This window comes from Armigeres subalbatus, chromosome 2, assembly GCF_024139115.2.
Source record: "Armigeres subalbatus isolate Guangzhou_Male chromosome 2, GZ_Asu_2, whole genome shotgun sequence".
NCBI classification, from domain to species: Eukaryota; Metazoa; Arthropoda; class Insecta; order Diptera; family Culicidae; genus Armigeres; species Armigeres subalbatus.
Genome location: NC_085140.1, coordinates 364,948,309 through 364,959,631, shown reverse-complemented (window position 1 = coordinate 364,959,631; position 11,323 = coordinate 364,948,309). Strand labels below are relative to the sequence as shown.

The window sequence follows — 11,323 nt, the reverse complement described above, 5'->3', positions numbered from 1 at the left end:
CATTTTGGGCGAACAAGGTTGTGATAGTAGTATCAAATGCAATAAATCAATCATAATTAAACATACAGCCAAATAGAGTAACTGTAAGAGACATTACTTCAAACAACAATTGTTTCTTGGGCTACTCATTTTCAGGAGCACATGAATATGATGCTCCCTCACACAAATTTTCGGGGAGAAATCGCTTTAAGGGAAAGAAAAGCAGCCTGTAGAGTGATTTTTTCGCTCACTTTGATTGCCGCCAAACGTTGGTTTGCTCTTTTTCTTTCATATTCGTAGCATAAGTGTAACTAATAAATTAATGCTTTCATACACGTAACGTGGTGGTGTTGTACTATTCTGGGTTCGAATCTCTATAGAATTTTGTAATTATTCTGCGATAATTCTTGCGTAGTGTTACCAGATCCGGTTTGACTAAAAAGAGTACATTTACAAAAAGTGAAAATAGAGTACAAAAGAGTACAACCCATGATTATTTTTTAAATTTACAATTCAAATTTGATATTGTACCGTTTTGACTTAAATCCCGAACATGACTACTGTTTCAAACAACTGTCCATTTCATCATTATTCGCGAAAAATACATGGAATTTTGAATTCTAGGACGCTAAAAAGCCAGTGCTTGAAATATGAGTCACGTTCGGGATTTGAGTCGAAATTAATTATTTTCAACATATTTTTGTTATGAAAATTTGAATAATAATCACAGAATATTTGAAACAGTTTTCTCCTAAATATGAATGAAGGAGTAAAAGGACAATTTATAGAAAAAAAACCTAATGAGCCTAACTAATATTTTCAAATTTATTGAGAGTTTGAAACCGTCTGATATCTGAGGAATAGCTTTAAAAACTTGAATGGACGCAGTCTGTGATATAAATACGAACGAACGATTAAATAATGTTCGAAATTCCCGACCTATCTTAAATTTAGGCGTGTCCAGAAACAGTTGAACAAATTAAATGTCATGAAAATAATAAATTCGTTCAATTCAAATAGTGACATACACACTCTTAGCGTACTTTATTTGTTCAAACTAAGGAAAATGGATTCACTTTGCAATGTTAAGTTTGAAAATCAAATTGGTACACACAATATTTAAAAAGAGTACATATATCCCAGGGGGGGAGTAAGCCCGTCATCCACGAACAAATCAAGCCTACCTAAGATGTATTATCCGGGCCTCGCCGCTTGGGAAAGGCGGGCCACCCTGGGCCACCCCGCTTGGCAAGTGTAACATTTTTCGAACTGGAATCTTGTAGGATATTGGTTAACCTACACTACTATTGACTAACGAAAAAATTGTGGGATTGTTTAGGCTCTGTCTCATTTCCCGAATTAAATTTAATTTTACTTAAAACTGACAGTTCAAAAATTTAAAAATCACCCGGCCATAAGAATGGCTGCGTGCTACCCAGCAAATCCAATAAGACATCGATCAAGAATGATTCGATATGTGTCAAAAGTAATCCTGCTCATCCAACAGGGTTATTCGATAATTATTGAACTGTCACTTCTAAGTTTAATTTGAGTTTAATTATCCAATTGAGACAGACCCTTATTTACATTTGCTTCATACTACATGCAGAGGAGGCGCGATGCACCGCATATTACCCCCCTGATATATCCTTTCTATCCGAAAAAGAAGAGTACGTAATTTTTCTCCCTCAAAAGAGTACGTCTGGTAACACTATTCTTGCAAAAAGTGAGTGAGAGGTCAAACTGATGAAACGAAAAAGGATTTCATCTAATAGGCAAGATTTTCGTTTATCTTCCAAGGCTAATTCTATTGAAAAGATTGATAGGTCCTCAGTATAAACAACGAAAAAAGATTCTCCCTTGGCCCGAAAAACGCTTGCTTTGGTCTCATTGAAATGGAATGTCGAAACTCTGCTAAGCACTTTGAAACTGTTCTCTCTGAAGCATCGGTCCTCATCTTCATTGCTTCATTCATCCAAGCCCTGTAATGCGGGAATGAGAACACTTTGTTAACTATAGTTACTCTAGTCACTAGTTGGCTATTTTCCATTGTTCCTAAAGTTGCTGCCCGAGCGTGGCTTTAGCGTCACAGATAGGAACTTAGCACTATTCACTAAATGCACATCTGTACAGAATAAGCGAATAAGCCTTGTTGATAGTAATATTTGTATGACGACATCGTTTAAGCTAGATATTGCACGGAAAATGAAAATGACACAGGCTTTACTATCATTACTTATCTGTGGAAAGCTGGAAATTATTCTGCCGTTATACGCATACTTGTCCCATGGTTGCAGGGATTCCCTATATACATGGGACAGTTATGCGTATAACGGCAGTATTGCGTTTATGGGGAGGATTGACAAACGATTTACAAAACCAACCAAAATGCAAATGTTTCAATTATGCGATCATGGGCAGTATAGATATGCATTCAATTGTGGATAATTATTTATGTTGGAATTCTAATCTACATTAGAAACATGGACTGGACAGTGATATATTATTCCTGAGAAAATACCTAGTCATGCGATAAATTGATGTTTTTTAATAGTAAACAAATAGAAACATTTTTTAATTAGTTCGAAGTCTCTCCTTTTTCCTTGTAAGCAACAATCCCTTTTTCTATCAAGTCAGGTATTTCAACGGCTAACCATGGTGCGAGCTAAAATATTATGTTCTTAACATATGTATCGAATATCAATGCTGCGAATACTCACCCCCAAAGCCATCGCATGAGCTATGCCGAATTTAGGCACGTTCCGTGACCAAAGTGGTTTGAAGTGATCCGTCAGGCAAATCTTGCCTCCGCGATACATCTTGGCTGTTTTACCATCCAGCTCTGGTAGTGCAATTTCCGGTGCCGTTGCTGGGTATGTCACTGGAATCTGATTTAAAGTTAAAACTATTTATTCACATTCTTGCAATGTGGAATATACTTACGTCAAACTCGACATCGAACTCGTACTTGAGAAGATTGTGGACGTACCAGCATTTGCCGAACCATTTAGTGCCCTCCTTGTTGGACTCCAACCGAAACCAATCCGAGTCGGAAGCTTTATTGTTTTGCACATACTGAACAACCGAAAATCGAATTCAAAAAGTGTACATAGTAGTTAGTTAGGTTATCAAATTTAAAAAAAAAACGTACCAGCGCCTCCTAAAGGCCGTCATGATATATCATATTAACACTTAAATAACAATGTAAACATAAAAATTTAAAATTGAAGTTGGAGGGCCAAGCCGGCCGAGCACTGTACATGTAAAAAATAATTGTAGAACAGAAAATGAAACAATAAAGAAGAATTTTACTACTACGAATTCAAAAATTGATTTCTACTAGAAAATCATCTCACAAACCCACCTTGATCAATGCTTGATACTCCTCTTTGAGACGCTGAACCCAAAGGTCCTTGTCACGGGGACCTGCTCTGGTTTGCAGAAGAGGAATGCTGCTAAGGGTTTTCCTAGTGCTATCATCTACCATTGTGGAAATGTCTCGAACAATAATTATTACTAAAACCACTAAAACTCACGAACTTTACAAGAAAATATGGTAAAACACTCACGACATGAAATAAAATGTTTTCACTTCACGCGTATATTTCTAGTAGAACTTTTGAAAAGGTCTCATAAATATCAAAGAGATTTTCCTTAAACTTGAACTTCCATCAAGTACAAGGATATGCCAACATTTTTCCTGGATTTAAGGATACATTTTTGATTGCAGAAAATTCTAAAATACATAGAAACAACAGTATAATTGAAGACAAATAGATAAAGATACAACAACTGTTTTATATGTAGGAGTTATCAAAAGATATGCTTGTTTACCAACCTCTCCAACGTGTCACGAATTTCACCCACCAATCCAGGGCGGCGAATTCATAAAACTCGCGACGCCGCTTGACACTTGACTTGACAGCTGAGACGCTGACTCTTTCGTTTTGTTGTTTTGTTCTGGTTTTTCGTTTCAAAACTAATTATGGAATATGTTTTCAAAATGACCTATGTTACATTCCAATATCATGCATAGGTTTGCTTTCCTTTAGCTTGTTTCCCATATAATCTACATTGTAAAAAACGAAATCTGCAACTCTAAAACTATAGTTATAGTATACGAATGTTTTGTGCATTAATGCATGTCTTGCCGATAACTTTTATTGTTGAATTGTAATCAGAAACTGTTTCTCTTCAATCAGTTTAAACCTATTTTCAATTGTTACGATTGGTTTGTTTTTCCTCCATCAGTATTTGTAAACTCCCGTTACATGTTTCGTGTAAATAAAGTGATTTATTGCTGAAAATTGCAAGTTCCAGCGACGGAAAATATCTTATACGATGCTTCCGGGTATCGGAATGTTCGGCACCGGCGAAATCACCCGGGTGCTGGTGCCCATCCTGCGGGACAAAGGCTTCAATATTGCGGCCATTTGGGGGCGCACCTTGCGTGAGGCAGAGGAAGCCGCCCTGGAGCTACAGATACCGTTTTTCACCAGCAAAATTGACGACGTGCTGCTGCGGAAGGATGTCGATATGGTGTTCATCACCTGTCCACCGTATTTGCACTCGCAGATTTCCGTCAAGGCGCTCGGGATCGGGAAGCATGTGGTCTGCGATAAGCCCATGAGCCTGTTTCAAACGGATGCCCTCAAGATGGTCCGTGCTTGCCAGTATTATCCCTCGTTAATTTCCATCGTGAATCACTCGTTGCGTTTCTTGCCAGCCATCGGGCACATGAAGAAAGCCTTGCAGGAGGGTTATTTGGGACCGCCGGAGCAGCTGTCGTTGATCGATGTCAAGGTATGTAATTACTTTGAAATCAGTGTGGATGTGAAGCTGAATGATAAAATAGTTGCGAAATCGTTGGAAATTATAACACGATTGATGAATTCTAGAAAAATTCTCTATGATATTTATCCAGAATAATTAAACATTTTTGTTTCCATTTTCAGGTCCGAATGAGTTCCTTGTTTCATAACAAGTTCGACTGGTTGTGCGATGAGACGATGGGAGGAGGAGTTCTTAATTTGGTAGGAAGTCACGTCATAGATTTGGTGAAGTTCTTAACAGAAAGGAAGGCTGTTAAGGTCCACGGAACTGTTCGTACCTACATCAAGCACTTGGGTCAGATCAATGGGATCCGTCAGATTACTGCTCCAGACTTTTGCACATTCCAGATGGAACTGGAAAGTGGGACACTGGTTACGGTCAATATAAACTGCCACATTTCGAATAATGCCTTCCACCAGGAAGTAGCCGTCTATGGAGGGGAAGGTCACTTGACGGTAAGAGGAGGCGATTTGGTGGGTCACCGGACAACCGGCGAAGCTGGAACGATCAAAGAGGAAATGCTTTATCTCGACGTACAGGATTTACAATTTTCCACCTCGGAAACGACACTGCCAAGGCCTTACGTGAAAGGACTCTGTAAAATGGTTGGTGCCTTACGCGATGCGTTCCATCCGAACAAAGAAACCGCAGGTTGGATAAAAGAACCGGTACAGGCAGCTGCTACTTTTGAAGACGGTCTCTATGTTCAAGCCGTGTTGGATGCCGTGCGGAAATCCAGCGAAGATCGATGCTGGACAAAGGTAAATATTTGCACTGATTCTCCAACCAATCAGAAATTTTTATCCGCCGCCAGGATGACCTCAGCAACTGCCCTCCACTGAATAAGAGCGGATTGGCTTTTCTTAAAAGTATTAGCTATTTATTTATATTTTAATGCTTTGCATTTAGAGATTGAATAGCATTTTTTTTATCTATATGCTGTGCTATTTTTTATAGTTTTAACACTTAACTTTTCACCGATATTGCGCCTAATCTATATTGTCTTGTTATTCACTGCTTTTACACATTCGAATACATACATGGTTGCTATTAAATGATAAATCTCTCTATCATAATAGAATAATGAGAATTTCCTTATAAATGACTACGCAGCCTTGTTTGTCAATGATTGGTTTGTGTGATCGGTGAGTAAATTAGCGAATTATTCGGTGGAAGCTGATATGCGAACAAATCTGTATGTTGAAAACGAAGGAAATGGTATCTAACTACAGCCTGATCAGCATCTGAGCGGCGTGTGCTATCGAACGATATTCCCTGATGACGTAAAAAATGCGTGAGTTTCTAAAATGGGTTTAAAGATATTTTCAGCAGATGTAAACGTGCAAATCAAAAGAAAACAACAACTTTTACATGAAGCCTTAATTCGGCTACCAACGATATCAAATCTTCATTCAGTTTCCAACAAAGTCGCAACGAGGCGACTTGTAATTTTTGCTTCCGCGTGAAGGCATGGCAATCACTAATCAGTAATAACTGTTTCGCATGTAAGAGAAGAAGATCCACAAACACTACTGGCAAGAAGTGCTCCTAGATAAACCAGAAGAACCAACGCACAACATTTTTTGGACGTTTTGGTTGAGAAGTACTTCAGAGGCCTAAACATTGACTTGGTTTGAAAAAGAACGTAACGCTTTTCTTCAGTAGGTTCGGCCAGTTCCATCATCAACAGCGGAGAAGCTTGAAACTTATTGTTTATTATCAGCGATCTTTTAAATGACATCAGTTCTACATTAAATAATGCAAACTAAAGTATTCAATACAGTTGGCAGCTAGAACTCGCATTCATCGGACGTGCTATACTTCTATCGTTTTCAATATCACGCGCGCGCTTTTGGTGAAAATGGGTATTCGGAAGAATACATTAGTAACTTTTCCAGCATCAGGACGTGAAGGATGTACACTAAAATCGACAACTGTTTGTAAGTTTCTAATGGACGAAATTAATTTAAAGCTATCCGACGTCAAGCATATTCAATTCCACAACATCAACACAAGACAAAATTTTCAAAACGACTTATCTGCTTTTGTAAACAAAGATTCACACGACGATTTGACGAATCTGATAGCTATTTATTATTATTTATTCAGACTAAGGCCGGAGTGGCCTGTGCTGCACATAAAAGTCTTCTCCATTCAGCTCGGTCTATGGCTGCACTTCGCCAACCACGCAGTCTGCGGAGGGTCCGCAAATCGTCCTCCACCTGATCGATCCACCTTGCCCGCTGTGCACCTCGCCTTCTTGTTCCCGTTGGATCATTGTCGAGAACAATTTTCACCGGATTACTGTCCGACATTCTGGCTTCGTGCCCGGCCCACCGCAGTCTTCCGATTTTCGCGGTGTGAACGATGGATGGTTCTCCCAACAGCTGATGCAACTCGTGGTTCATTCGCCTCCTCCACGTACCGTCCGCCATCTGCACCCCACCATAGATGGTACGCAACACTTTCCTTTCAAAAACTCCCAGTGCGCGTTGGTCCACCACGAGCATCGTCCAGGTCTCGTGTCCGTAGAGAACTACCGGTCTTATAAGCGTTTTGTAGATAGCCAGTTTGGTACGGCGGCGAACTCTATTCGATCGGAGCGTCTTGCGGAGTCCAAAGTACGTACGATTTCCAGCCACTATGCGCCTCCGAATTTCTCTGCTGGTATCGTTATCGGCGGTCACCAGTGAGCTCAAGTACACGAATTTTTCAACTACCTCGATTTCGTCACCACCGATAGAAACTCGTGGTGGGTGGCTTACATTGACCTCTCTTGAGCCTCTTCCTATCATGTACATCGTCTTCGACATGTTGATGACTAGTCCAATCAGATTAGCTTCGCTTTTCAGTCTGATGTAGGCTTCCTCCATCCTCTCAAAGTTACGTGCCATGATATAAATGTCGTCGGCGAAACCAAATAACTGGACGGACTTCGTGAAAATCGTACCACTCGTGTCAATCCCTGCCCTTCGTATTACTCCCTCCAAAGCAGGGATTAAACTTATCATTTCATTATCATTTAGTATTCAGCCAATAACTCATTCCAGAGGCGGAATTCCGAAAAGTGTTGTATGGCGCACTTCTAGCGCTGATTCCCCTCTACAACTTTGTCTAAGGGTTCATTGCTCTATGTCAAATATTAACAGCGTGAAAGGCTAGGAACACTCAATATACTAAATGATAATAAGTGTTATTATCATTTAGTATATAAAATGATACTAGCGTTTCCCGCGGTGAATATTAAACATAGAGCAATGTACCCTTAGACAAAGTTGTAGAGGGGAATCAGCGCTAGAAGTCCGCCATACAACACTTTTCGGAATTCCGCCTCTGAAATGAGTAATTGGCTGAATACTAAATGATAATGAAATGATAAGTTCAATCCCTGCTCCAAAGCGATGTTGAATAGCAGATACGAAAGACCATCACCTTGCCGTAACCATCTACGCGTTTCTAAGGGACTCGAGAATGCCCCTGAAACTCGAACTACGCACATCACCCGATCCATCGTCGCCTTGATCAACCGTATCAGCTGCCATAGCTGGTCCCGATCGATTGTATCATATACGGCTTTGAAGTCGATAAATAGATGATGTGTGGGCACGTTGTATTCGCGGCATTTCTGCCATACATGACGTATGGCTAACACCTGGTCTGTGGTAGAGCGTTCACCCATAAATCCCGCCTGGTACTGCCCCACGAACTCTCTTGCAATTGGTGTTAGTCGACGGCATAAAATTTGGGAGAGTACCTTGTAGGCGGCGTTCAGCAATGTGATTGCGCGGTAGTTGCTACAATCCAGCTTATCGCCCTTTTTGTAGATGGGACACACGACACCTTCCATCCACTCCTGCGGCAGAACCTCATCCTCACAAACCTTGGTAATCACCCAGTGCAGCGCTCTAGCCAGTGTTTCACCACCGTGTTTAATCAGCTCTCCTGGTAGTTGGTCAACTCCAGGGGCTTTGTTGTTTTTCAGCCGGCCGATCTTCTCCTGGATTTCCGGTGCTTCCAATAGCGGATCGAATATCTCCAGCCATCTTCAAAAGATGCTGCGCCTAGCTGCTTTTCCGTTGGGAGTGCCGCTTCCAGCTGCTGCGCGTAGTCTTGGGCTAGTCTACCATCTTGCAGCCGCCCAATGTTTAGCCGCGGCGGATGACTCCGACGCGTGTTGATCACCGCCGAGAGTTTTGAGCGCAGACATACTGCAACAAGGTAGTGGTCGGATTCAATATTCGCACTGCGGTAAGTGCGTACGTTCGTGATGTCGGAGAAGAATTTACCGTCGATTAGAACGTGGTCGATTTGGTTTTCCGTTACTTGATTGGGTGATTTCCATGTGGCCTTGTGGATATTCTTGCGGGGGAAGAAAGTGCTCCGGACTACCATTCCGCGGGAGGCTGCAAAGTTTATGCATCGTTGGCCGTTGTCGTTCGATACAGTATGCAGACTATCCGGTCCGATGACCGGTCTACACATTTCCTCCCTTCCTACCTGAGCGTTTATGTCACCGATGACGATTTTGACGTCCCGCAGTGGGCATCCATCGTATGTCTGCTCCAGTGGCGCATAGAACGCTTCTTTCTCGTCGTCGGATCTCCCTTCGTGTGGGCAGTGCACGTTGATGATGCTATAGTTGAAGAAACGGCCTTTTATCCTCAGCTTGCACATCCGTGCGTTGATTGGCTGCCACCCAATCACGCGTTGGCGCATATTTCCCAGCACTATGAAGCCGGTTCCCAGCTCGTTGGTGGTGCCACAGCTTTGGTAGAAGGTAGCCGCTCGATGCCCGCTTTTCCACACTTTCTGTCCTGTCCAGCAGATTTCCTGCAGCGCTACGACATCGAAGTTGCGGGGATGTAATTCATCGTAGATTATCCTGTCGCAACCTGCGAAGCCTAGCGACTTGCAGTTCCATGTTCCAAGCTTCCAATCGTGATCCTTTATTCGTCGCCTAAGTCGTTGCCGATTGTATCGAGTCGTATTATCTTCTATGTCGCTCGTAATAGTTGTTTTTAAAGGCGGCTTATTGGGCCTGCGCAAACCTCCTGTCTCGTCGGAGGGCCGTCGTGTCAGGGCTGTTTAGCGTTCCACCTAACACCAGGACTTGGGCTTGTGCGCTTTGAGCGGCACACGGTCGCTTTGGTAGAGCCTACTTGCGGATACATGCAGCTTTTTATAGAGGTTTAACAGGGCCCACTGTCAAACCCCACCACATCCTAGGCAGGCGCCACAACTCGCAGATGGCCTGGGGAGGGATCGTCAAGCCCTTGGACATAGTCCCTGCTGCCCTGACCATTTCCCATGAAATTCCGGCCAAATATCGTCCAGGAATTCCCTGTGAAGTTCCTGGATGTATTACCGGAGAATTTATTGAAAAACTCCTGGAAGAACTCCCGGAGGAACTCCCACAAGCACTTCCGCAGAAATTATCACATGGAAGTCCCGAAATAATTCTTAGATTCTTAGAGAAGTTCCCCACTGTCAAGCCTGGGGAGGGATCGTCAAGCCCTTGGACATAGTCCCTGCTGCCCCCTTCAGTGTCTCGTACTTGAAGTCGAGTCGACCTTACTGTTGAGATCGAAATACGTATCTGTCAAGGTACAATTAAGTGGTGGAATTGAATGGAATTGTACAAACTCGTCTTATGACAAGTGACATTCCACTCAAAAGCTCAAAATAATTTTCTTAACAAATCTTCTGTTCAATATAGCGCTCGAGGAGCGATTAGGAGAGGTGGTGTGCAAAGAAGCGGTACCATTATCACAAGATCGCATATGCTCCTGGGATTTGCAGACGGTATCGATATAATCGGGATTGATCACCATGCCATAGAAGATGCTTTTGCGCCTTTTAAGAGGGGAACAGCGAGGATTGGACTCACGATCAATACCTGCAAAACGAAGTACATGATCGCTGGCAATCAACGTGGGTTCATTAGTGGTGGTGGTAGTGAAATGGTGCTGGATGGTAAGAAATTTGAAGTGGTAGAAGAATTTGTGTATCTTGGAACATTCGTGACGTGCGATAAAGATGTTACCCGCGAGGTGAAAAGGCGGATTGCAGCTGCAAATAGGGCTTATTATTGGACTTCGTAACCAGCTTAAGTCTCGTAGTCTGCAAACGCAGAGGTGAACCAGCCAAGAACTGAAAGCCTCTTTAATAAAGAAGAAAAAAAAAGTCTGCAAACGAAGACAAAATTCGCGCTATATACTACTCTGATTCTTCCGGTGGTTTTACACGGCCATGAAACATGGACGTTAAAGTAGGCTGATCTGAGAGCTTTCGGAGTGTTTGAGCGTAAGGTGCTGCGGACAATACTCGGCGGTAAACCGGAAAACGGTATCTGGCGGCGTCGCATGAATCACGAGTTGCACCAGGTGTATAAAGGGCGGGATATTATTAAGCTTATACAGCACGGCAGACTACGGTGGCCTAGACACGTTGTTCGTATGCCGGAAGAACGTCAAGTGAAGATAATATTTAGTAAAGAACCCGGAAGAGGCCG

At 42.3% G+C, this 11,323-nt stretch overlaps 2 protein-coding genes across 2 annotated transcripts; one reads left to right on the top strand and one right to left on the bottom strand.

Moving 5' to 3' along the window:
* Positions 1–2,507: 2,507 nt before the first annotated feature.
* Positions 2,508–3,623, bottom strand: LOC134217184 (ubiquitin-fold modifier-conjugating enzyme 1). Its single transcript, XM_062695968.1, has 4 exons — positions 3,344–3,623; positions 2,923–3,054; positions 2,700–2,867; positions 2,508–2,644 (listed from the first exon to the last, which is right to left on the bottom strand). The coding sequence occupies exons 1-4, from the start codon at positions 3,464–3,466 to the stop codon at positions 2,558–2,560; spliced, it is 510 nt and encodes a 169-aa protein (XP_062551952.1). The 5' UTR covers positions 3,467–3,623; the 3' UTR covers positions 2,508–2,557.
* Positions 3,624–4,171: 548 nt separating this feature from the next.
* LOC134217183 (glucose-fructose oxidoreductase domain-containing protein 1-like) lies at positions 4,172–5,874 on the top strand. Its single transcript, XM_062695967.1, has 2 exons — positions 4,172–4,782; positions 4,935–5,874. Exons 1-2 carry the CDS (start codon positions 4,321–4,323, stop codon positions 5,652–5,654), a joined length of 1,182 nt encoding a protein of 393 aa, XP_062551951.1. The 5' UTR covers positions 4,172–4,320; the 3' UTR covers positions 5,655–5,874.
* Positions 5,875–11,323: the final 5,449 nt, after the last annotated feature.

Bases quoted from the DNA above. Each gene is read 5' to 3' on its own strand.
- LOC134217184 (XM_062695968.1), bottom strand. From the start codon at position 3,466: ATGGTAGATGATAGCACTAGGAAAACCCTTAGCAGCATTCCTCTTCTG. The intron at 3,055-3,343 runs GTGGGTTTGTGA...TCGGTTGTTCAG, and splicing joins AGTATCAAGCATTGATCAAG to TATGTGCAAAACAATAAAGC. The intron at 2,645-2,699 runs GTGAGTATTCGC...ATAATATTTTAG, and splicing joins CTCATGCGATGGCTTTGGGG to CTCGCACCATGGTTAGCCGT.
- LOC134217183 (XM_062695967.1), top strand. From the start codon at position 4,321: ATGCTTCCGGGTATCGGAATGTTCGGCACCGGCGAAATCACCCGGGTG. The intron at 4,783-4,934 runs GTATGTAATTAC...TTCCATTTTCAG, and splicing joins TGTCGTTGATCGATGTCAAG to GTCCGAATGAGTTCCTTGTT.